The sequence below is a fragment of the Protopterus annectens genome, chromosome 1.part2 (assembly GCF_019279795.1).
Source record: "Protopterus annectens isolate FY-2018-M chromosome 1.part2, PAN1.0, whole genome shotgun sequence".
Lineage (NCBI taxonomy): Eukaryota > Metazoa > Chordata > Ceratodontiformes > Protopteridae > Protopterus > Protopterus annectens.
In genome coordinates, this window is record NC_056727.1 from 1,141,068,140 (window position 1) to 1,141,095,160 (window position 27,021).

At 41.6% G+C, this 27,021-nt stretch overlaps 1 protein-coding gene across 2 annotated transcripts in view; it reads right to left on the minus strand.

Moving 5' to 3' along the window:
* The window catches only part of LOC122792264 (MAP7 domain-containing protein 1-like), a 1,483,077-nt gene that overhangs the window by 281,235 nt on the left and 1,174,821 nt on the right, over positions 1-27,021 (minus strand). For both annotated transcript variants that reach the window (XM_044060015.1, XM_044060014.1), the window contains one exon: positions 3,208-3,355. In XM_044060015.1, coding sequence (XP_043915950.1) covers positions 3,208-3,355 — 148 coding nt within the window. The remainder of the gene's footprint in view (positions 1-3,207; positions 3,356-27,021) is intronic.

A 27,021-nucleotide genomic window follows, 5' to 3' on the forward strand; every position in this document is an offset into this window, starting at 1 on the left:
CAAAACACTGCACTGTCCACTCAACATCAGTGCTTAGTAACTCAGTGCCCTTAAGGAAATGTTGAGGATGTAAATACCACTTTACCAAACTGATCCAACTCCCTAAACTTCTGCAAGGTGAATGGTAGGGCTCTGACGTATAGGAGCCCTTTTTTGTGCCTGATATCACATTAACATAGTCCAAAGTCAGGTCTTTTTCAATCAACACTTCCAATTCTTGGGAGCTGGGGTGATTCTAAGATGATCCTTTGGAATAGGAACCATAACATCTTTCTGTGTCTGCCTTGTATAACAATGAGCGCTATTAAGTGATCTACAGGAAAAACCCAGGAAGGAGACAGGAGACAGAAGAAACCAAGACCTTTTCCAAGGAATATGAGGTTTGCTTAGGGGGAAATAATCTTTTCTGTATCATTAAAGGGACTACCCCAAACCTGCAGTCATCAGGGTGGAGAAGGATAATCAGCCCAACTGGCACATCTGAGTCTGGCTCTAGGGACTCAAGTGGCGAGTCCAGCTGCTTTCTACTGCACCTTCTCCTGTTCAGCACCTCAGATGGGAGGGGTTCCAGAGGAGGATGACCTTAATTCTAACTCTGGTTTTGTCTTGGACTCCAGATAATTGTCCTGGCAAACATAATAGCACCTTAGGAAATGGCTGACATGAAAGCATACCCAGCTTTAGGCACCAGTGAAGCCTGTGGTCGCTGGAGGCCCCCAACCACAGAAAGTTATCTTATTTTGATATTTTGCTGCATGTTTGTCAAACCAGCAAAAGCCAGAGCAACAACCTTGTGTACTTAGTAAACTGAGTGGATAATAACTCATAGGATGAATAATTCACAGATATCTCTAGTTTTAGTAACCGTGTTTTCTCAAGTAGCAGGCTTCATAATTACGTTTTAACACTGACAAGTGTCCTTGGCTTAGTTAAATCCTCCTGATAGACATTCTCTTCACTAAAGCTATCATCACAACCAGCTTTAGGCACCCAAACTACCTGAAACTGCGGGGACCCCAATCATCCTTAAGTGTGGGGGACCCCATTAAAGCTTTTGTTGTGTATACACAGACCTGTTAAAGAACATTGTTCTGTACGTGCATACTAAGTAGTATGGCCTGTCAAAGAACAGTTCTGTATGTGTATACTAGTACTCCTAAAAGTCTGCTATGTAATCTAAAAGTTTGCTTTGAAGGGGTGGTAGTGAAGAGTCATACTTAGACAAAGTGTCTGGGGATTCCCAACTTGACACTTTGCTGGAGGCCCCCAAAATGCTAACACTGGCCCTGCTGATGAAACTGATCAGGGGGAATCTTCTGCAAATGTGGCTAAAGCACCAGAACAAAGCTTGTCATCAGTACTGCTGCTGGCACCAAAAACTCTAATGGCAAAGGGCCAATGTTGGTCCATGCAGAAAGGGGTATAGTGCCAACACCAATCCTCAAAGAAGAAAGCCTCAAAGCCAATGGCCATGCTGAAATTCCCAGCCCCAGGGATTCAAAGGCCAGTAATTCACATGTTAACACTGAAAGTGGCAGTGCCAACCAGAGCATTTAACTCACGGCCCCCAAATTCCAAGGCCAGTGGAAGCATCTGCTAACAAAATTGACCCAGGAGATGCCAGTGTCATTGGCATCAAAGTCAGGGGCAAGTTGGGTTGCCTTGACCTAATTAACATAGGGAAATAGCCAAGGAGGAGTCAGAAGGCCTTATTGGCAGGGCAGTTTCATGGTCAAGCCCAAAACAAGGAGAGAGGAGGAGGTTCAATTCCACTTGAGTTTGTAAGCATGTTCTGAGAAAGTTTGTCATTGTGTATGTTTTGAAAGGACCTGAAGAAAAGACAGACCTTACACAGGAGGGCCTGGAATAAGAAATGTAGTTCAGATCCACCTCCAAAAGGGACAATTCGCAGTCAAGTTGATGTGATCCTGTCCTTGGTCCCAAGGAGGTATCCACTGACCATTTTCAATGAAATTATAGACAAACACAAGACTCTACAGAAGACCTCCTTCTCTTCTCTTTCCTACAAGGAACATTCCTTCTCAAGGGAAGAAGAGAGGAAATTTCTTAAAATCTCTCATTTCCTTTAAGCTTCACAACTTTATGCTTTGTTCTTTATTATTTTTATGAATCTTCTATCTCTCATATAAATATTGGAGATGGAAATAATCTGTCTTTCACCACATGAAATTAAATCTTTTAGTTTACACTTATTTTTGTAATCGATCAAGGATCTCTCATTAATTTTTCACAAACAGAGCAAAGATTCCTGAGATGGGAAGCTCCCCTGCACACAGTATGTTCCACATGGCAGTCCCAAGATGGCAGTTTATGACCACATAAAATACAGTTCTTAAAGCAGCCTTTTTCCATAGTGAAAATATGGCAACCACACCTATACCCTATGAAAAGAAGCAGCAACCAAAGCCTGATCCAACTCCAAGCAACACAAATACATCCATACAAACAAAATGGCACTTAGAGCAGCAGTCAAAACTGGAAGACTTTTACCAAAGATGAAGTAAATTACTTACCTAGGAATGAAAATATAAGTGGTAGTTCCACTGAATGGAAAAGTTATACAAAAAAAGAATTCCAACCCAAAGCAAACAGCCTGTAGCCATTTGTGATTAATGCCAATGCAAACAGCAGTAAAGCAGGATCTGAAGAAGTGATACTGTGCTGATACTACAGTCTTAACATTACAAAAGGATGAACAAGGCCATGACTTTTCTAAAATGCACAAGTCCACGTGATACTACACTCCTACAAACTTTCATCAATTTATAAACCAATTGTCATTTATGTAGTCATCAGCCGCATTAATGACTAGTCCCAAATTTTACATAAAAAAAAATGCATACATGCATAACTATTGCACACGTGTTACTGAAGTTATTAATGTAACATCTGCTTGTGATTCTAACTGGATATGCTACTACCACATATCCCTGAAACCAGAAGACAGAGCTTCATTAGCCTCTATGGATGGTGAAAATCGTAAAAATTAGATACGTTTCTTCACAAACAGCAGCAAACAGTGAATTTTCCAGCTCAAACATAACATTTTGTGGCACCGTATACAAACCACAAGCAACTTCAATGAGAACGACTGTTGTCCCATCAATGTGGTAGCAATTTTGAATTTCACAATTTAGGCAGGCATTCTGGGGATTAGGGCGCATGCATAAATGAGGTACAACTTACTGCTCCTTTTCTTCCTGTTCTCGTCGCTCCTGCTCCTCTCGTTCACGCTGCTCACGGGCCTGGCGACGTTTCTCTGCCAAGATTCTTGCAGCCTCCTCTTGATTGGTGGTGCCTGCTGTGCTTTTAGCGGGGGATGGGGCTGGGGAACCTAGCATTCAAGATGACAAAAGCAGAGTATGTGAAAGTGTGCTGAGAAACAGAGGTAAGCGGATACTCTATGCAACAAGGAACCAATCCAGACAGAGAGGCCTTCACACATTCAAGGTTCTCGCGAGTCATCCTGTCGAGTTAAAAAAAACACAGAAATAAAAACAGCAGCTTACAGCTTTTCAATACACAAATGAGGTCAAAGGAAGAATCCATGTGAAAACCCTGCTGAATGCACAGCATGACTGCACAAATTATCACTTCTCAGCAATTCATTTCCCAAGGAATCGATTAACAGAAACAGTTTACAGTGACAATCTTCCAGTACTTAACCAGCTTCAGACTGCAATGCCACAACTGCTTTACCTAAACTGTCTAAAGACAGAGCAGCAACTGTTGCTGGCATTTAGTCTGTGTGGAAAACACTAAAAAGCACCACCACATGGATCAGCTCTCTGGAAGTAAAGACTTCTTAAGATACTGCATTATAGTTTCTTCATGCTAACCCCTCTCTCACATAAAGAATAGCTTTATCTTACTTGCATTTCCTTTCTATCAAATTTTACCTTAGCTGTGATGCATCCATACAGGTCCTTCTAGGTCCCTTTCCCTGTCTTAAAAGCCACAATGTCAGACAATCCCCAAACCTAACAAGTACATACAGTTGGATTTGAGAACCTATGAATGCAGAAAAAGGTCATGAGCATTCTGCTGAAGTTTGTGAGGTAAAGTACAGACAACTCTTAAAAAGTATTTGGTGTTTTAACCAGTTTTTGGAATCTCATGCCTGAACACTATTGCTGGACTTGTAATCTATGACATATCCCACATGGTTAAATCCTTGAAGGAAAACTCTCTCCAAGTACCTACTCTGCATAAAATGGAACTAGAGGAAGAGGCTTCCAAGGAATGTATCACTGAGCTCGCTTTATGAAGCATATTGGGAAGGTCTCATTAAATACCGTTTCAAACCATACTCTGCAATGAATTTCTGCTTTAGATTACATATGAACTGTCACAAAGCTACCCAGTGCATTCATTACCTTGGTGCTTGTACATACTGGATAATCCTCACTTTTCTTAAGAACGTTCCTCCTGACCCGACTTCAAGCATGCGCCAATTGCAATATGCTCTGGACAAGCAAAATTATGCCAAGAATAATCTGCATGGCCTATGAATCCCAGCAGGAACAAGAATTCGGAAGTGGTGAACATCGACTCAGTTGAGAAAGTGACACAGCATACTTCACTTCTGCAAATGGCTGTACAATGCACAGACAAATATGTTCACAGAGCTTCAGTGGAATGCAGTATACCCATGAAAATCTACCACCTTGTCACTAGAAAATATTCCAGAAATCAACTAGCCCAGATGTTTTTAATGTAATAAGCCACGTGTCACTTTTAAAGTAAAAGAAGAGCTCTGTTGAATTTTAAAGCAAGGCAAGAGCCAAAGTGATTCAGAATACTGCAAGCATTAAATGATTACTTTGCCACTGGAGCAATAAATTTACTTACAAGTTTCACTTCTCAGTCCAGATACATTATGACACTTGTAACTAACTAGCACCATACATACTTTGACCAGTGAACTGTGAAACGTCAAGGGCCACATTGGACTGCACTAGCAGCAATTACTGGCTTGTGAGCTAACCGCTGACAACACTAACTACACTTGCTTGTCATCAAAATTATTTTTCCTCGTGTCTTGTATTCTGCAAAAAATTATGTTTAATACAATTAAGGAATGTGGTAATGACACATCGTGTATAAATAGTGGCAGAAAAACATCTGATTTTTGGGCTATATCAAATAAGGAGATACCCAGAAAACACCACTTGTCAAGTACAGATGAAAAACCAACTGGAAACATTTTTCTACATTGTTGTTTTTCAGCACGGCTAATCTACAGCCTAAGCCAATGTTATAGAGAGAGACCACAAATCCTAGAAAAGTAGGACTGCCCTCCTCTGTTTAACTTTTGTGGAAAGTTGGAGAGTCATGTCTTGAAATGGGCACTAGTAATCAACACCCCTACACGAGTCTGCATCACTGGATACTATCAACTTACTAAATTAACTCTACTAATTCCGCACTTCTTCTTTCGGCTTTTCCCAGTTAGGGGTCGCCACAGTGGATCACCTGTCTACCCATGACTGGCAGTGGAGTTTTTACAGTGTCAAGTTGCCAGCCCGGCGCCCAACCTTCCACGTAAAGCACATACAAGCACGCACTTAAGCTTAGGACCAATTTAGAGTATCTGATCCACCTACAGCAAGTCTTTGGGATGTGGGAGGAAACCCACGCGACCACAGGGAGGACATGCATTGCAGACTCTGCACAGAAGACACCCCAGCTGAGGATCGAACCGGAGAACCTCTTGCTGTGAGGCAGCAACTCTAACAGCTGCACCACCGTGGCCGCCCCTACTGATTCCACACTATAAAGTTAAATTAAAACAAAAGCAAAGGACCTTTAAGGATAGCAGGATGTTCCATCTGCATTTCTGTCAAAAACAGAGGAAAAACTGAAACAAAACTGATTTGGTGGACTTTATGCCCTGATTTAGGAAAAGGGTCCATTTCCTTCACAAACTAAATAAATAAATATTATATAAAAAACCTAGAGAAATCAAGCAGACAGAAAATTACATTTGTCATAAAAATATAATGTGAAACTTTTGCCATGAGAAAACCGAATCATACAACACCCCACAAATGCATGCACTAAAATTGTGCAAGTAAACTTACCATAACAATAGATGTTCGAATGATCACTGCTGTAGTAGACTAAGCTATATAGGTTATACCCTGCTAAGGATATAACAGCTGTCCAGCTTCCAAAGCTTCACAGCACCTTCCACTCACCCAAACTGTGACAGCTTGAGCTAAGCTGACTGAAAGACGTGTTTGGTTGTCAAGCCCTTCAGAGCTTTCATGTCAACTGGGAGTAGGCAGCTAAACCCAGAGAGGATATTATTGCCAGGAACAAACAAAAAAAAAACAACCCCCCCCCCCCCCAAAAAAAAATGTCGACACAATGACATAAAGATACCAAAGGGGATGGAGGGAGGGAGGGAGGCGTTACAGCAGCAGTGATCATTTGAACATCTACTGCTACGGTAAGTTTTCTTATGCTGTAATATGTTCATCATATTGATCACTGCTGCAGCAGCATTAGGTATAAGGGTATCTAAGCTATATGGTCCTAGCAAACCTGACCTAGACCTAGAAAAGGAATTTAGTTTGAAATGCTTTGCAAAAGTATGTACAGAGGATCAAGCTGGTGCTACTAGAACACTTTGAGTCAAATCCTTTTCAAATAGCCAGAGATGAAGCTAAGGCCCTGGTAGAATGAGCATCGGTCCTGCCTGGAATAATTTTGTTGCGGTGGTAATAACAAAAGGTAATACCCTGAGACAACCATTTACAAATAGTCTGCTTTGAGACAGGTTGTCCTTTCTGATCTTCACAAGAAACGGAATGATTGGTGGTTCTGAAATATTTTATTGTGTCACTATAGTATCAGAGTTTTCTGTGGACATCCAAGGCATGGAGCATCATTCCTCTCTTGTTTTTGGGTTCAGGGAACAAAACACTAAGAGATGGATAAGTTCACTTAGAGCAAACTCAGATACCACTTTAGGCATAAAAGAAGGATTAGTTCTCAAAGAAACCCTGTCTTTGCGGAAAATTAGATAAGGTTGACCCACCAAAAATGCCTTCAACTTAAAAATAATCTTCTTGCAGATGTTCGAGCAATCAGTTGAACTGTTTTCCTTATTAAGAACCTCAAGTAGGCCAGATGAGCAGGTTTAAATGAAGCAAGTGTTAGCTTCTCTAACACAAAATTAAGATCTCAAGGAGGAGGCACTGGTTTTCTTGGAGGTCTCTTATGTAACACCTCTTCCAAAAAATATGTTGACATGAGAATCCATGGACAGACATGCCAAAATGGCTGAGAAATTAACCTTGACAGAGGAATAAGACAGGACATAGAAAAGTAACAAACAAATATTGCAAAACCAGAAAAACACAATCCCCAAATGTGCTGGTTGCTCTGATGGAAGGTAGGATGCCTGTAGAGTGAGACTGTGCTGTAAAGCTATGCTTCATGCTAAAGTGACAAGTTTGCATAAGACATAAGATTTGGGTCCTCCTTGCTTGTTTATGTACCATACCACTATAGTATTATATTTGACAATTTGAGGAGTTCCTGAGGACTTAAGGTAATTCCAAGACTTGAGTGCCTTGATAAGGGCAATCATCTCTTTTATCTTTGTGTGTTTGGGTCTGTCTTTGTTGTCAAAGGCACCTTGCATTTTTATCTCCTTTGACAGTGCTCCTCAAGCAAAGCCTGAGACTTCTGTTGTGACTGACTGCTTTGGAGCAGGAGGAGAGAAGGGGAAACCTAGATTCAGGGATATCTGATGTCTCCACCAAGTGATTTCTCTTTTCGCAAATCCCAGAACTGGAATTTGAAAAGATATGGGTGTTACTGCTGGGACCAAAGAAACTTTAGATACCACTGTATCTTTCTCATGTGGGGTGCTGCTGGGACCAAAGAAATGTGGGGTTGCTGCTGGGACCAAAGAAACTTTAGATACCACTGTATCTTTCTCATGTGGGGTCACTGCTGGGACCAAAGAAACTTTAGATACCACTGTATCTTTCTCATGTGGGGTCGCTGCTGGGACCAAAGAAACTTTAGATACCACTGTATCTTTCTCATGTGGGGTCGCTGCTAGGACCAAAGAAACTTTAGATACCACTGTATCTTTCTCATGTGGGGTCGCTGCTGGGACCAAAGAAACTTTAGATACCACTGTACCTTTCTCATTTGGAGTCGCTGCTGGGACCAAAGAAACTTTAGATACCACTGTACCTTTCTCATTTGGAGTCGCTGCTGGGACCAAAGAAACTTTAGATACCACTGTATCTTTCTTATGAGGAGTCACTGCTGGGACCAAAGAAACTTTAGATACCACTGTAGCTTTCTCATGTGGGGTCGCTGCTGGGACCAAAGAAACTTTAGATACCACTGTAGCTTTCTCCTGTGGGGTCGCTGCTGGGACCAAAGAAACTTTAGATACCACTGTAGCTTTCTCATGTGGAGTTGCTGCTGGGACCAAAGAAACTTTAGATACCACTGTATCTTTCTCATGTGGAGTCGCTGCTGGGACCAAAGAAACTTTAGATACCACTGTATCTTTCTCATGTGGAGTCGCTGCTGGGACCAAAGAAACTTTAGATACCACTGTATCTTTCTCATGTGGAGTCGCTGCTGGGACCAAAGAAACTTTAGATACCACTGTATCTTTCTCATGTAGGGTCTTGTAAGAGGTATCATGAGAATCATGGATGACATGAGACAAAGAATCTTGAGGTTTTCCCTCTCTGTGATCGAAGTGTAAAGGGAAAACCTCTGGAATAGATCTAAATATAGATCTATTCTTTCCTGAGAAGAAAAGCTATTTGTACTGAAGAGTCTAACAGACAACCCAGGAACACAATCCTGTGTAATGGGGCCAAAAGACTTCTGAATGTTCTCTTGATATCTCAGCCTGTGTAGGAGATCTCTCACCTAAGTGAGAGATTCCTGATACTTTGAAAAAGACTTTGCAAAGATAAGTATGCCACCTAAATATGGAAATGTTTAGATAGCCTGTAGCCTGCAATTAACTAGCGGCTAGAAAATGTGAATACTCCTGGAGCAGTGGCTAGCTCAAAGGTTAAGGCACAGAACTGATAATGTGATTCAGGCACACCAAACCTTAAGAAATGCCTGAAATCTGGGTACGTACGAACATAATAAGCATCTTTTAAATCTAAGGTTACCAAAAATCTCAAAAGTGGAAGAAGGAGTAACAAATTGTTAAGTGAAAACATTTTGAATTTGGGCACTATGCATACTGGTTTAGGAAAGAAATATCTAGATCTGGTCTCCAGGCATTTTACTTCTTTGTCACTAAAAAACTTTCTTGTATAAAGTCTCTTTCCCAACTGGGCAGGAGGAACTGTTTCTTCTGAGGCAGCAAGTGTTATAGGACAGGAGAAAACAGAGGGGGTTGGTCTGGTAGACATAGGATAATTCTCTAGAAAGGAGGAATTTCATCCCATTGCCACCTGTAACTTTGCTGAAATCAGCATCAGTACACATTTATCTGAAACAATCTGTTGCCAAACAGAGAAATGGAGACTCAAGACTTTCTGGAAAGTATAAGGACTGCCAGGGTGGGAGGAGGGGGCAAGGTCTGTTATACAGTCAATTGGCTTTATTTGACTGTCTTTTATACTGGGGGAGGGTAATGCTTTCTTTTTGGAATCACACAGCCATTGCTTTTTAAACATTTTCTTACCAAAATTTTGCTGAGAATGTTTGTTTTGTTTTTTGCCAAAACTGGATAAGACAGCCAAAAATCCCTTGAAAAATTTAGAGAAAAAGGCCTGAAAAATCTGAGGGATTCCATGAATCAATTTACCTGTCTCATCACATTTTTAATAACCTCTGCAGCAAGAGTTCCATAAATTAAGTCTATATCTAAAGTTGAATATAAAATCTATTTTTTTATATCTTATGGGAGGTTCTGAGAATGAAGCCAGACAAAACTCCGCAACACAGTGCTAGTGGCCACAGCCCTGGATGCGATAGCTATTACAGTTATATACACACACAAATCAATTAGTTGTGACCTGAGAAATGGAAGAAGCTAAAGAATACAAAGTAGATTTTAATCACAAGGGAACTGTAGACAAAACATTCTTCATACTTTTACAATTAGAATAAATTTTAACACAGGAGCCTGACAATTCAAAATTCTAAAAATTAAAGTTGCAGAAAACACGCTTTTCCCAAACTTATCAATTGTTTTACCATCTTGTCTGAAAGAGAAGGATTAGAATTAAAGTGTTTTGCAGCAGTTGGATTAACTAAAGTGATAGCTGCTGGGTCAGGTCTAGGAGAAGTGTATAAAAACAAAGATGCAGCAGGCTCGCAGTCAAAAAAAAAAAAAAAAACAACACTGGCCAAAAACACATCCTGCAATGATGACATTACAGGGAATGGGTGCAGGCTGTAGGAATTCCAATTGTAAAAAATCATAATATTTTCTGAGGCACTGAGAAACCTCAGTGTTCCCCCACTAAAAACACTGGCACTTTCTGGAAATAGTCTCAGATAAAGAGAATCCCTCACAGACAGGTTCAGATACTATGCCCTCTTCTAAATCTGAATCAGAAATATGAGAAGAAAAACCTGCATCTGTCACATTATTTTCCTCTACAGATTCAAATCTTGAATCTCTTCAGGAAAAGAAGAAAGAAAAGTTGAGAACCTATCATAATGATAGATCCTGTGTTGTCTGTTTCCAGCCAGTTCAACTTGTTGGTTATTGAATCAGATTCTGATGTTTTCTTTTCCGTCTGGCTTCAACCTGTGGGACAGAGTCCCCAGCCACGTATCAACCTGGACAGGATATTTTGCAGAATATTGGATCCCAAAGAGGCGCTGAACCTCGATTTTACATCCAGTTTGTAATGGGACAAAGTATGAGTGTTTGCCCAAGTAGTAGCGGCAGAAATGTCATCAATAGAGTCTTTGGAGAAAAAAGTGGTACAAGTTGCCACTGCCTTAGTAGAATGCCCTTAGGGTTTTGCTGGGTAAGGTCTTTCCTCTCAAATTGCACACAAAGGAAATGCAATCAGAAAGCTAACTGAATTAGATCACCTTAGACAATGGAAACAAAGAGTCTAAAGACTTTGGTCCTGTCCAAACAAATTCTCAGTTGTCTATGAAAGTCCAGACAATACAGCAAATATTCACCTTTATTACTAAAGCTTAGGAAGAATACGGGTAAGTGAATAAGTTGGTTCAAAGTAGACTCTGAGCCTACCTTGAGCAAAAAGGAGGGATTAGTCTGGGTAATCCTGTCCTTATGGAAAATCAAAAGAAGAAAATGTATGCAGCTCACAGACCTAATACTTGCAGCATCAACAGCAAACCCCAAGGAGGGATGGGATCCCAAACTGGTGGTCTTAAGAAAGTACCCCTAAAGAAAGCTTTAGAGATCTTTAGAGCAGCCATGGGAGTGTTATCTCTGCCTATGTGAAAATCAAAAATAGCAGGAAGCTGAACTTTAATAATAGAATAACTCAAACCAGATTGAAAAAGATCAGCAAAGAAATCCAGAATAGCATCAAGTGGGGCTGCAAAAGGGTCTATACCCTTAGACAAAGCCCACGCAGCAAGTGTTTCTACTTACTAGCATAGATCTTTCATATAGAAGGCTTCTGGGAAAAAGACAAAACTTTGATAACTCTGTCAGAGAATGTGTGATCTTTAACCATAACTGGAACTGGGGAAACCATGTGGTTAACCTGAGGCTATGAAGGTTAGGTAGTGAGATCCCTGCAGGATGGGAAATCAACCCTGGAATGAGGTCAAGCACCCAAATTGGGTGTCAGAGGTGAGGACACATCAATGGAAACCAAACTTGTTGGGGCCATAATGGGGCAATAAGAATTACAGTGGTTCGGAAAAAGGGCTGCCTTCTGAAATACATTTTACTATGAGATGAGTCAGCAGACAGTAGTACAAGAGACCAGGGGGCCAAGCATACAGAAGTGCATCTCTTGCGGACTGTCCCCTTGGTGAGAAACAGCATAAAAACTGATGCGCTTCATGTTGGACAGGGTGGCAAACAGATCACAGCAAGGGGTGCCTCAGCATCAGAAAAACTGAGCTGGTACTTCTGAGTTCAGGGATCACTCATGAGGAATGAAGATGATGCTGCTTAAACTGTCCACCAAGATGTTGGACCTCCCCAGGATTTCCTTTGTGATCAGAAATTGTTGACAGGAAATCTCCCACTGCTACACCCTCTTGACTACCCAACAAACAGGGCAAGAGTCCCCTAAGCTTGTTAAGGTACCAAACTACAGACATGGTTCCATCTGGACCAAGATCATACCCTTGGGAAGAAGGTCTTGAAAGGACTGCAATGCTAGCAGGACCTCTCATCTCCAAGACACTAATGTGGAGAGTGGCCTTCAATGGACTACATTCCCTGGACAATCTTCCCTTCAAAATGCCCTCTCCCCACCCCAGAAGACAGGCATCTGTAGTGACCATGGCCCGAGTTTGGGGAGGAACAAAAGGTCGATCAGTGACAAAACTGAATTCAAACCACCATCTGATCTGAGCCCAAAAACTGTTTACGGCCACTGGAAAATTCATGGGATGTGTTACCATGGCCACTGAGCTGCCAACATCCACTGCAAGATCCTCATTAGCACCTCACTAAGAGCACAAGGCAAATCAATGCTGCCATGTGTCCCAAGAGCTTCAGAATCATGGATGATGGAGTTTGTGAGACAGAAGTAGATGAGACGTTTGTGCTTGCAGAAAACTTTCGACTGAGAGCTTTGCTGTCTGAAAAACTGTATTCAAATAGCGGCCAATGAACTAATGAACTCCAACACTTGAACAGGCTTTAATCCAGACATCTCCTAGTTCACTGTGATGTGTAAGGAGAGATAACTGGAGAAAGCAGTCATGAGCTTTGATCATTGACGTTGCTGTGGAAGTGGTAAGGAGCCAATCGTCCAGATATGGAAAAACCTTTAAGCCCTGCAGCTTGAATCAGGCTACCAAGACTGCCATACACCAGGTGAACACCAAGGGGGCTGTGGTGAGCCTAAACAGCGGTGCTCAGAACTGAAAATGATTGGTTACCACTCAAAAGCACAGAAATTTCCTGGAGTGCCTCGCAATCTTTATATAATGGTAGGCATCCTTGAGATCAATTAAGCACATCCGATCGCCCTTCCCCAACAGAGGTAGAATGGACTGCACAGCGACCATTTGAAACTTGGTCTACTTGACATAATGTTTCAACTTGCTCAAACCCAAAATTAGTCTTAGGTCCTTGTTCGTCTTTGGTACCAAAAAGAATCTGGAATAGCAGATCCTCATTGGTCTGGTGGGCCACAGAGACCACAGATGAACTGTTGAATGCCGAGCTCCCAAGGAGAAGGGATGACTCCAAAACTCAGACGGTCAACCCAAACCCAGATCCACATCAAACTCTTTCCTCCCAAGGCACTTCCAGCTTGTATGCTGCCCGAATTGTGGAGGCCAAGAAAGGGGTTGGTGTCTGAAGTGGCCAAGCCAGCAGAGCCGACCTCGGCAACAAAGAAACCAGAATCATAAATCCCAGAGGGCCGGGGAAGGGAAAGTGAAGGACAGAGCCGGACCCTCTGACAGTGGAGCCAAGATGGCAGGAAAGAGCCTAGCTGAATATGGAACTGCAATGAACACATCAGTTGTTCCAAACCCGAAGACCTCAAACTCCCAATCAAGTGGGCAGACCAAGCAGACAAGGTCAATGGAGAGGGCTTCAATCTCCTTCTTCCAGAAATGAGATCCAATGAATGGATCCGAACCAGAGAATTTCAGATCTAAGCTAGAAAAAAGGAAGACTTGGGTGAGGATTCCCACTGAGAGACTGGAAAGAAGGGGGGAGTGTAACCTACCCAAACCAGCCCCACCTCTGGCTAAAAAGTGGCAGAGATATAAAGAGCAGGGTATACTAATTTCCCCGATGGCAGTACCATAGAGGAATGGTTCTGGAAGAAAGGAGCTGACCCTGGCACTGAAGCAGCCAGAGGAGCTGAAGACTGGTAGACCTTCAGGTCTAGTAGATCAGAAGGACTGGGATCTGCTTGTTTGAGGTCATCAGTCCTTTTCCTGTACTTCTGGGTCCTTTTCCATGCCTCGACCCTCATCACCCTTGTCAAGCTTCTTCATAGGTGATGGACATAAGGAAGAAGCAGAAATATCTGCTGAGGGAAACAAGCCCTTCAACAAAGGTTGGGAGGGTGGCCTAATGGTTAAGGTGTTTGCCTTACAAACACAAGGTGCAGGGTTTGAGTCTCACAAGGGATAATTGGCTAGGCTTACAATGGCTCACAAGGGCAGTTAGCTTAGTACTAACCTATGAACAATTCTGTTTGGCACCTGTTAGGCTGCAAAGCTGCCAACCCAGGACAAATACTAAACTCGACATCAAAGAAGGTGCAGCATGCAAAGGCCATAGATGCGCCAGTTGTGTGCATCCTGAGAAAGTAGCTTGTGGCCACAAGCCACACAGTTTTATAAAACCTTTATACTTCTCCTTATCCACAGTAACAACAGCTGAGGAGAAAAGAAAGCAAATTACACAGCAAACACAGCAGCTATCCAAAAATCAACAGCACAATTACCTATCGACCCAATGACCTAATTAGAAGAAAGCACACAACAGCAATAATAGTAACGGATCTATATCAGCATATCGAATGCTGACAACGCCGAATGCAATTTAATCGAACTGAAATGTTCGAAATCTCAGAAGAGCGAATTGAAGGAACATTGATTAAATCGGTGTTCCATGCAAAAAAAAAATTCAATACTTTATACACTGACAGAAGTGGGGAGCTTCGCCCCCCCCCCAACATGGGGGGTTGTCCCCTCACACCCCATCAACTTAAATATACCAGCTCCAAGACCGCACCACAGTGGAGGAAATAGTAAACTCTGATGATGGCCCACCAAATTCTTTCCCTGGGAAAGAAATCGATGTTCCATCAGTTCGCTCTTCTGAGATTTTGAACATTTCAGTTCGATTAAATTAAATTTGGCGTTTTTAACATTCTAAATGCTGACAGGAACCCAACAGTAACACCACTATACTAACTGCCTTTTTTTTAAAAACAAACAAAAAGGTGGGAATGCTACAAGAACAAACAAAAACAAACAGTACAAAAAAATACCAGCTACAAACCAACCCAACTAATCCTAGAACAAAAACCCACTAATTCTAGAACAAGTACCACACCTAACACCTAAAGGGTAGAGGAAAACTGGAAGAAAATTACAACCCCGTCTATGAACAAAAAGGATATTTGAAGCAGCTTTTCAATCACATTGCAGTCTCTCAAGGTAGCAAATGAGATCTGTACAGTTAAGCCACAGGACAGTCATCAAAAACACTTTTTTTCCAACATAAAAAATATTTTCCTTTTAATAAGAAAGTAAGTTCAAATAATAAAATATTAAATGTGGGAGGTTTTTCCCACAGGGAACTTATTTGCTCACCAATGGAACAGCCCAAGCCAACTGTCAATCCTTGAAAGCCTGCACAGAAGCGCTCTCTTTGGTGGCAGGAAAGCCCTGAAGGGCTTGGCAGCCAAACCTGTCTTTTAGTCAGCTCAGCTTGAGCTGCCTAATGGTTTGGGTGCAGAACGACGCCTTGAAACCTTAGAAGCTGGCTGGCTGTTAAATTAAAAGATATATAACATGCTTAATCCACTAACAAAAAAAAAATAATACCTTCCTTCAAAAATAAACTGACACTGCTTTTTAATAATACATTACAATAGAATTAAAAATATTTGTAAGTCATCAAAACAAGTGCAATCGTTTGAGCACATTCTCCATAACTGCAGGTATTTGTGTAGGGCCGCTGCTGCAGTATGATGCATGATCTACAAGGAATTAGCCACAGGCAGATGTCATTCTTTCAGCCTGACTTCAAGAGCTTTCAAACATCCACACAATGGATTCTGACTCCACCTTTAGCCCAAGACATCGGGCAAAGCATGGCAACATGAGAAAGCACCCCACACTACTTAAGAGTTCCTTTGTTTTTGGCAGGATGACCACTGGCAAGTGTGTCCTGCCCTAGGTGCCACAAATTGCTTCTATCCCTGGTCTGTAAAGACTATGGGGACACAGAACGTTGTTCCTCCTTAACTCTTGAGCTTTCCCCAGAGGTGTGCCTATTGACAAAACAGTCTAGCACATACCTTTACTGTTTAGATTGAATGCACTGCCTTATCCAGCTCTCTGCACTCTCATGACAGAGGATTAGAGGTTAAAATTGTGGAAATCTGCTCAAACATCTTATGTTATGGTGACAATGTTCAGCGTAGGGGCTCATTGCTGCAGTATAAGTCATAATCCATAGGTTTAAACAAATGCAGGAGAAGCCCCCATGAGAAACAGAAAATCACGGCATATCCTTACGGAATGGCTGTGGCAAAGCTTACTCCTGATGGTAACCATTTGAAAAGTCGAGACTCATGACGCCATTTCACAGAACGTGGAGAGGGAATGACAGAAAATCTGGACTGACATTTCTTGGAATATGTCCTTTTCTTCTAGGTATGGCAACCTCAATTTTGGTATATGCAAGTCCTGGGTAAGTGGGGTAATTGCAAACCCTCTCATCAGGGAATGCAGAAGGGCTTGCCCCATTGCAAAAAACAACTTTAAAATAGAAAAGCAATGGTCAATATTTCCTATTCTATATGTTTGGTGTTTTATCTGCATTTCTGGACTTGATGTTGTGACTCTCAACATTTCAATAATGAGGCTAGTCTGATCCTAGAATGAAAGTCCAGCTGATAAGGTCTGGAGAAGATGGGCACAGTAAACTATGACAGTCTCATAGATACTCTGAGCTGATACATTCTTAAAGAAGGCAGTTCCTGCCCTGGTAATGTGAGCTCTAATATGCCCCTCCAAGTGTTTTCCCATCGATGTCATAACAAAAGATGATGCAGTTTGCTAGCAATTTAGACAATGTTTGCTTCCAAATGATTCATTCCTGTTTGCCTGGTGTAACAGGCATAGAGCTGTCCAAACTGCCTGAATGCTTTAATTCTTAGTAGGTGATTCCTAAGCAATCTGTGAACATCTAGAAGGTGCAGGTTTGCAACAACCTTGTTTGTGGATATGTCTGCTTATATTTGAAATCAAGATACCACTTGTGGCATAAGGAAGGATTATTTATTTCTAAAGTGTACGCCATCTTTGTGAAAAACTGTGCAATGTATATCAGAGCTTTAAGCTCAAAGATTCTCCTGGTCAAGGCAATACAGCCACCAAAAAACATTTTCCAAACAAGAAAAAGTGTTGCCATGTTCATTGAGAGTATAGTTAGACTTTCCCCACACAAAACTAAGGTCTCAAGAGAGGAACTGCAACCTAAAGTACTTTTAACTGTAGAACTCTCTCCAAGAATATCTTCCTGCAGTGTTGGCTGAAAGGGGAAGGTCCTTGGGAAGGCAAGCTACTTGCACTTTGGCAGACAGAAAATCCTACTAACCAATAGCTCTGCCATGTGCTTCAAGATTTCAGTCTTTGTGGCAGTTATTACAGGCATTTCCCTTGGTTCCGACCACGAAGAGAACTTCTTCTATCTGGCTACATATAACTTTCTAATGCCAAGTTTTCCTGCCTCTTGCACAATATGCATTACCCCCTTACAGGACATTAACCTTAAATAGGGTCAGGATGAGACTACTTATGTTACTACCATCAAGATCCTGAGGTTGAAATGCAACAGTGACACATCTTTTTGGGTCAACCAAGTGCAGGTTTGTGGAAGTAGCACGGGTCAAATGGAGTACTAAACAGTACTACACCTGTCTTGGCCATGTACGGACTTACAAAACAGCACCAAATGCTCTATCAATTTTGACATTTTTCTATCACTTTGAGGATTATTAGAATGGACTGGAAAACAAACAAAAGACCCCTTTTCCAGGAGATAGAGAGAGTATTGAGTACACATACTTCTTTGCAAGGGTATCCAGAACAGAATACCCTTACAGTAGGTGGTCCTCCCTGGAAATTAACAAATCTATCTTTTGTTTTCCACACCTTATCATTAGGTCCTGGAACACTGTGGGATCTAGTTTTCACTGAATGGGTTAGGCGTTGCCTAAGTCACACGGTACAGGGTTTGATTCTCACCTCTAGTTATTGTTTAGGTGTGTAACAGTCTGCAGACTGATTGCTTAGTGTTTAGGGATTGGCATAATACGTGTTTACCTCACACGCACAAGCTACAGGGTTTGATTCTCACCTTTAATCATTGCCTGGTTATTGGCTAGGCCTGTAATAATCTGTAGACTGACTGACTAGCACTTGCCTATGAACCTAGAAGACTGCTTCCCTTGGACCTGTTTGACTTTGCTTCATTATAGTTTGAGGAGACACAAGACACCTGTACCTAAAGACCTAGGTGACAGGTTATGACAAAAGCTGTCATAAGTTTATTTACAGAACTGGTAAAAATTGGTTGTTTCTGTTTATGCACTATATCACCATGGTGTTAACTGTGATTACTTTCAAGGCCCTTAGCTGCTAAAACTTTTTGAAAGCCCTTTTGGCTATAATAAAAGCCATACATTGTTAAAAACTAACATGCCCACTTGTCAAAGAAGAGATCAAGGTGCCTTCTGTACAAGGATCCCCCAAAGGCACATGGTGGTCTGAGACTACAGATAACAGTCATTGATTTATTTGCATCTGCTGGGACTACCATTTGAATTCTTCATTGATGGAGTAGAATCAGGAGCGGGGTCTTTTTCAAAGGAAGCCTATGTTTTTACACAGGACAACTACATCCTCCTCGTGAATCCTAGCTGGAGGGAGATCATGAGGACAGAAACCGATATACAAACCAGAGCCCTCAGAAATATCTATGATGACATTGCTGTCTTCTGGCTTAAGTTCTAGAAGACATTACTCAAGTGTAATGCTACATCGTGTGGTAAAAACAGCTTATTCTGATTTGTGCTTTACTGGAGTAGGACTTAGCTTGGGAAGAGTCGGAGGAAAGTCCAAAATGGACAAGACAATTAAACTAAACCACAGCCCATCTAGGCAAGAGTAAATCTGAATCCCTTGGGTCATGACATAGGCAAACTAGTGCTAAGCATTCAGTAAATACTACGAGTGCTGCAGACAGAACAAAGGGCAAGGAGATAAACTGGAAATTCTCATGCCCAGTCTTGAACCCAGGGTACTGTCCACAGTCCTCATGAATTGGCATGTAAGTACATTTAGTTTAAGTGTAGAGTCACTAAGGCAGACTGTAAAGAAAGCAGAAGCAGTGTTTGGAGAATTAGCATACTGAACTTGGTGTCCTTTAAAAACTTGTTCATCCAGGAGACTTCTAGAATGGGTCTCTAAGCATCACCTTTTTGGAACCAGAAATACTGTGAAGTAGGAACACTTTCTTTGGCTCCATTTTGGGGAGGCCTTTTCCATTGCTTCAGCTAAAGGAGTTCTATCAAGCATGGCCGTGTTAGTTCGCTCTACTCTGGAGAAATGAGAGGCATTCCTTGAAAGGAAAAGTTATGAACCCTATTTTATGGCTTGGGGATATGACCTGTTTTACCAATTGTCTGTTATTTATAATCCACTTACTTTCAGGATGTAAGATCTGAAGGGGGAGAAGGAAGAGACGGGGAGAGAAAAAAGAGGTGGATATTATGAAAATGATACTGACTGCTACAGCATAAGAGAGAGAACACTTTCCTCTCCTCACCCTAAATCTACTGCCTGCCTTTGAGTCCATCATCTTCTCAGACCTGACTCTTTTCAAAAGACCTTCTCTGCTTGAACTTATCAAGTTTGTACTGATTTGCACAGGAGACCAAATGTTTAGTAGGATAATGCCTACTACTGTACCTGGGAAAAGATAAGCAACTAATGCTCAATTAATTCACAGGTAGTCTACCATCCCTCTACTTTTTTAAAGAGCCATCAAATACCAGTAAATTCTTCTTCATGGATTACATCTAACTGCTGCCCTTGACATCATCTGGCAAGGCCTGTACTCTCAAGCCAGGCATAGATTGTTATTACTTTGTTGATGTAATCTGACTACAACCATCACTTGAATCTCAACCTTGCTGGGTAATGCCATTAATTTTTATTTGCACTGTTTAAAACACCTATTTTCTTATGGGTAGATGGCTGAAAATCTATCTAGAGAGATGCAGTCTCAAAGTAATCCTTAAAAGTCTAAAATAGTGAGGGAACCTCTCAGATTTGTTATTTTGCAACCCCCTACCAACCACACACACACACACACACACACACACACACACACACACACACACACACACACACACACACACTTTAAAAAGCTCCTTTATAAGAGCAGAAATTTCTCTCAAGGAGATGTCCACTTCTGGGAAGCCTGATAAAAAAATGTAATTTCTAAATGACATCACAATATAAGGATTAGGAGATTAGCCCTGACTATTTAAGGTCTTTCTCAATCAAGTTTGATGTAAAGTATCTGGGAATGCGACTCCTGCTTTCTTCTCATTGGAGCAGCCATTCCAAAACTTAAGGACTAACTGCATACATTGCAAATAAATATTTCTTAGTGGACCTCTCATAAATAAATGGGGCAAAGGCTGAGATATGTACTTATAAGACAAGCATATGGTCCATATTCCTCTCTAACTTCAACATGTCTAGATGTGCAAGGCAAGATACAATCTGGAAAGATTCCACATCTTTGTAACTAGAAATAAGATTCCCTACCATGTGTTGTTTAACTTCACAACCCCATCTAAGACACCCAGTGCCAATGAGTCATATCTAAACTACAGAACCAAACACAATCATTCCTTTTTTAAAACATCTTTATTAAACAACTTTCAAAAATGACAAAAGTACATTTGCAGTGATAGAAAATAACACAATTCATATCAACATTTCTTTTGTTACTCTGATGCAATACACATGTTAACAAACTTCATTTACTCCAACATTACACAAATTGCACAGCTCCTGCCTTTCCTTACATTTCACTCCTCTTCCTCAATATTATTTTGCATGTATTGTTCCACAAAGTCTAATTATTTTTATGTAATTTGCTCCTTCCCTTTTATAAAAATCACAAGATGCAGGTCTTTTTTCTCTCTTCCAATGTTCAGTACTTTGATTGCAGTCAGTTTGGACTTTTATTTCCATTTTTTAGTAATTGCTTTTTTGGTATCCAATAATATTAAACCAAGAAAGGCCTTACTAGATCTAGACAATTCAGATCCTGTGTTCCAGCTTGAAAGAATCATTTCCATGTTACAGCCATATGCTCCACCAACATTTCTGACAGAGAACTCTGTAGGAGATTTTTAAAATCTACTTTTTGCTGTTGTGTCTTTCGGCTTTTCCCGGTTAGGGCTCGCCACAGCGGAACTCCGGTCCGCTAATGATTGGTAGTTGATTTATACGTGCCAAGTTACCAGCCCTGACGCACAACCTTCAACGAAGGTACACCCATTACACGTCTCCACGCAGAAGACGCTCTAGCTGAGAATCGAACCAGACAGCGTCTTACTGTGAGGCGACAACGCTACCGCAGCACCACCACCGCGGTAGATTTTTAAAATCTACTAATTTGTTAAATTCCAAAAAAACTTGCTTCCTGTTACCTTATTCCATCACGCCTTCAGCAATTGCTACTTACCTGAGAAAAAAATCTCTGAAGTCTGCTTGGGGTATAAAATACCCAAACAAACGCTTCCAAGTAAAAATGTTAAATCTTCTGAACTTTGTTGCAAACTTGAAAGCCATACAGATGTGCTCCCACTGTTTCTTCATGAATTGCCTTTCCAGTATCTCTTCCCAATCTTTTCTAACCTCGTGTAATTCATTCTTACAGTTATTATGCAATATAGTACATGCCCTACTAATTATTCCTTTTTAGCATTAGCTTCTGTTCTAGACTCAATTAAAAACTCTTTTATCAAAGCTGGTCTTTCACTTGGCACTCCCCTATCACTTTTTTCTTTGCCTATACTCCAATATCAATCCCTAGTATGGGAGGCAGTCTCTAACCTGCAGTCCAAACTTCTGCTTAGTGTCAACCCACTCTTCTAACTTTCCCTTTCTAGACATTTGTTCCAGTACCTTAGCTTCTCCTATAAATTCCAGCCCTCCCTTGCCTATTTTCATTACCTCTACCTGCAGTCATCCTTATTAACAAAATCTCCTTTCTCCATTCCTGTATTGGCTTAGTTTTTAGAATATTTTATGAATATAATCTTTTTTAATTTCTCCAAAACTTTTGGGTTTCTACTACCACGACAGGAAAAGACCCCATTCCTAAGTCAAAGTACGATTAAAGTTCATGAAATTTGATGTCAGCCAAAAGTGCTCTTTGCAGCACCGGCAATGTGCCCACTAATGACTCCTTCTGCATGGACTGGTAACGTATCTAAATATGATTGTAGATTCTTTTCTATAAGCCTGTTGCTCCTACTACTATTGGAACTGTCTGGGTATCTTTCTTCCACATTGTTCTCGTTTCTACCTGCAGATCCTGATATTTTATGACTTTGTGTCTCTGTATGCAACACACTGTAGTCACGGAGTATGGCGATTTCAATGATCAATGCTACTTTTGTCTTCTTTTCATGGACCATCATATCAGATTTTCTAGCATCTACATTTTGAACTGTTGGTAATGGGTGACCACATGTGATATAAACTTCATAATTTTCTATGATGCTTTGTGGCTCATGTTTCCAGTGTTTTTTAGCCACTTCAATACGATAATGTTTGCAAAATCCCCAGTACAGCAGTCTTGCCACATTATTATGCCTTTCAGTTTCTGCCATCAGTATGTCACAACCAGCAATGAGGTATGCGACTCTTTCCAATTCAGTTTTACAAAAAGTACAGTTTTGTACCTACCATAAATGTAGATGTTCGAGTGTTGACACTGCTGCAGTCATTATACTTGGGTTATCCTGCCGTCAGGCGGTTCCCCAGTCGGCCTGAGTTCCAAAATCTTGGTCCGGTGTCGGTTGCTGTCGCTTCTTCCCTGACGTCAGTGCACCAGGGGGATATAAGATGCAGCCGACGCCATTTTCTTCAGTTTTTCTTGCCTCAGATGTCAGGTGCCCCCAAATAGGTAGGCCTTGCAAATTGCTAGTAAAATATATAATAGAAAAGCAAACCACCATTTTTAATTACCAGCAAATACTCCCTTTAGGAAATAAGGGTAGAAGACGTAGGTACGTACCAGAAAGTAAGAGGGGAAGGAGGGAGGGTAACCTGGACTGCAGCAGTGTCTAAACTCGAACATCTACATTTATGGTAGGTACAAAACTGTACTATGTTCATCGTGTGACACTGCTGCAGTCATTACACTTGGGTGGAATCCCAAAGCTGAGGTAGGGAGGATGGATCTATAAGGCATTAGGGGTGACTATAAGGCCCTGCAGAACAGCAGTGGCAAAGCCAGCTCTGGATTTGGAATATAAAGGCAAATGGTAATGTTTGGTGAAGGTATGGACAGAACTCCATGTTGCTGCTTCTAAAATATCCTTGGTAGGCAGTTGAAGTGGCTGTTGCCCTGGTGTTGTGAGATCTAATGCTGCTAGGTACAGGTTACCCATGGTCGGTGTAGCAAAAATGTATACAGCGAGCTATCCATTTTGAAATAGTCTGCTTTGAAATGGCTTTTCCCTGTGCTCCTGCAGCGTATGCTACCAATAATTGCTCAGATTTTCTGAAAGCTTTGGTTTTGTCCAAGTAGAAGCGTAACTGTCTGTGAATGTCCAAGGAATGTAGTAGTCTCTCCCCTTTGTTCTGTGGTTTTGGATAAAAAGTTGGCAAGTGAATAGTTTGGTTTAGAGCCACACTTGATACTACCTTTGGCATAAACGTAGGGTTAGTTCGTAAGGACACCCTGTCCTGGTGGAAGATGAGGAAAGGTTCCACTGTCATTAGTGCCTGTAATTCTGAGACTCTTCTTGCTGATGTTATTGCCAGTAGCAGAGCAGTCTTCCAAGAGATGTATTTTAATTCTGCTGTGTTAGCTGGCTCAAAAGGAGCTAAGGTTAATTTTTCCAAAACAAAGTTGAGGTCCCAAGTTGGTGTAGGTGCTCTACGGGGCGGTCTCATGTTTTTAGCCTCTCTGAGATACTGTTTGAGCAAAGGATTTGAAAAAATTGGTGGATCCGTGTTGTAATGAGCAGAAATGGCTGAGGCATGAATCTTGATGGATGAGAAGGAGAGGCCCCTGTCCAGCATCTCAGTTAAGTATTGAAGTATCTGAGGAATGTTTGGGACAAGAGGGTCAAGGCTGTGTGCTTGGTTCCAGGCACAGAATCTCTTCCATTTATCCGAGTAGGCTTTCCTGGTGCTAGGCCTTCTGGCCTCCAGAATGGCATCCATAACAGCTTTGGAGAGAAGCAATGTTTGCTTGGTTAAGGAATTTTCCATGCAGCTATATTTAAGGTCTTTAGCTGGCTGTGAAGTAGCCGATTGTTGTGTTGTGTCAACAGCTGTGGGATTTGAGGCAAAATCCAGGGTGGTTCTTGTGCTAAGTTCTTTAAGATTGGGTACCAGTGCTGGCGTGGCCAGTCTGGTGCAATCAGGATCATCTTTGGCTCTTCCTGCCTGGCTTTTATGAGTACCTTTGGAAGGAGAGGTAAAGGAGGGAAAGCGTATATACTTGTAGTTTTTTCCAACTGAATGAGAGGGCATCCACTTTCCATGCTTGTGGATGGTAGCTCCTTGTGCAGAATTTTTGTAGTTGGCAGTTCATTGGGGTTGCAAACAGATCTATGTCTGGTTTCCCCCATTTTTGTGCTATCATTCTGAATATTTGTGGACTCAATTGCCATTCGTGAGGATCCATAATGTTTCTGCTTAGGTCGTCTGCCAGTGTGTTTTTCTCTCCTGGCAGGAATCGTGCCTGCAGATGAACTTGGTAGTTTAAAGCTGTGTTCCACACGTTCATGGCTTGTCTGCAGAGGGGGTAGGAGCGTGTGCCCCCTTGCTTGTTTATGTACCACATAACTGTGGTGTTGTCTGTCTTTAGAAGTAGTTGTCCTGGATGTAGCAGGTCCTTGAAAGTTATAATTGCATTTTGTACAGCTAGCATCTCTTTTTGATTGATGTGGAGATGTCTTTGTTCTGCGGGCCACTCACCCTGAATACATTTTCCTGCCATGTGTGCTCCCCAGGCGTAATCCGATGCATCTGTTGTCAGTGTCTGCCTGGCTGTGGGTTGAGTAAAAGGCTGTCCCTTGTTAAGGTGACAAGCTTGAGCCCACCACTGAAACTCCTGTTGCAGGCAAGGGATTAGTGGTATAACTGTTTCCAAATTTTGATAGTGTTGAGACCATACACTCTTTAGGTACCATTGTAGTTTCCTCATATGCAGTCTGGCATATGGAATTAGTAGTATGCAAGAAGCCAAGTACCCCAAGGCCTGCAGAATTTTTCTTGCAGGGAGTTGGGTCTTTGTTGCCATTAAATGAAAATACTGAGTCAGTTGTCCTTGCTTGTCTGCCATGAGATAACCAATCTGGACCATTGTGTTTAAGTTGGCACCCAGGAATATCTGTTGTGAGGGCACTAGTTTTGATTTCTTTTCATTTGCTGTGTACCCCAGGCAACTAACTTTTTTATGTACGCCAGATGCTTTAGAAGAATGTCCTTGCTCTCTGCTTGAATCAGGCAGTCATCCAGGTATGGGTAAATTTGAATTCCTTTTTGCCTGCAAAATGCAATTACTGGTGCCAGGCACTATGTGAAGACCCTGGGAGCAGTAGAAAGCCAAAGGGCAGTGCAGAGAATTGATAGTACATTGAACCTGCTAGAAATCCGAGGTATCTTCTGCAGTTTTGTCTGATAGGGACATGCAGGTATGCCTCTTTGAGGTCCAAAGTCACGACCCAAGCTTTCTTGCCCAGCATGGGAAGAAGCTGCTGTAGTGTCAACATTTTGAATTTCGGAATATCCAGGTAAGTGTTCAGAAAAGAAAGGTCCAGAATGGGTCTCCAGGCTTTGTCCTTTCTGGGAACCAGAAAGAGTCTTGAGTAAAATCCTTGTTCTTGCTCTTGTGGCAGTACCGTTTGAATAGCTCTCATGTCCATGAGTGCTGTAATTTGTTTTTGAGCCTCTGCCCGTTGATTTGGTGGCAGATTTGGCATTCCTTTTAACCTTGGAAGATTTAACCTTGGAAGAGTGTGGAAGTGGAACCTGTAACCTTGAGATATAATGTTGAGAACCCATTTGTCTTTGGTGATGCAATGCCAATTGTGATAGAAAAGAGTCAGTTTTCCTCCTAAGGGGGCTGCCAAGAGAGAGCTGTTTGGCAGCTGTAGTGGGAAGTCATTGAGACTGTTTTTATAAGGCTGAGGTCTGTCTTCCCCTTCTTTCTGGCCTGGTGTACCCCATTGTCGAGGTCTGTAAGGTCCTTGTGTCTGACCTCTACCTCTTGGACGTCTATATCTGCCCCTTTGAGGTCTGTCTGTGACTGGAAAGAGCCAATTTTTTGTTGGCCAATTTCTGCTAAAACGAGAAGGTTGAACCTGTAAGAAATCTTTGACCGTTTGCATAGATTTTGCCTTATCTTCCATCTTTTTAAATACCTCCTCTGCCTTAACTCCAAACAACACATCCTGTTGCAAAGGTGCATCCAGTAATTTGGCCTTAACATGATCTGGTAGCGTATGCTCTTTTAACCAAGCATGCCTTCTAATGACAGAGCCTGTAACTGCTGCTCTACAGGAGGCCTCTAAGGAATCAAAACCACATTGCAAAGTATGTTTTCCCACTTGTTCAGCTGCATGCAATAAATCCTGCATTTCTTTCAAGTTAGGAGGATCTGAATCTGGAAGCATCTTTTGTTTCAACTGAGACATTAAAAATTGCTGATATTTTAGCATGTGAAACTGGCAATTCAGGGCTCTCATGGCTAAAGTTGCAGATGTATAAACTTTCTTGCCCCATCTGTCTAATGCTCTGGAATCTCTGTCAGAGGGGACTGGGTTTTTAGCTGATGAGGCCTTAATC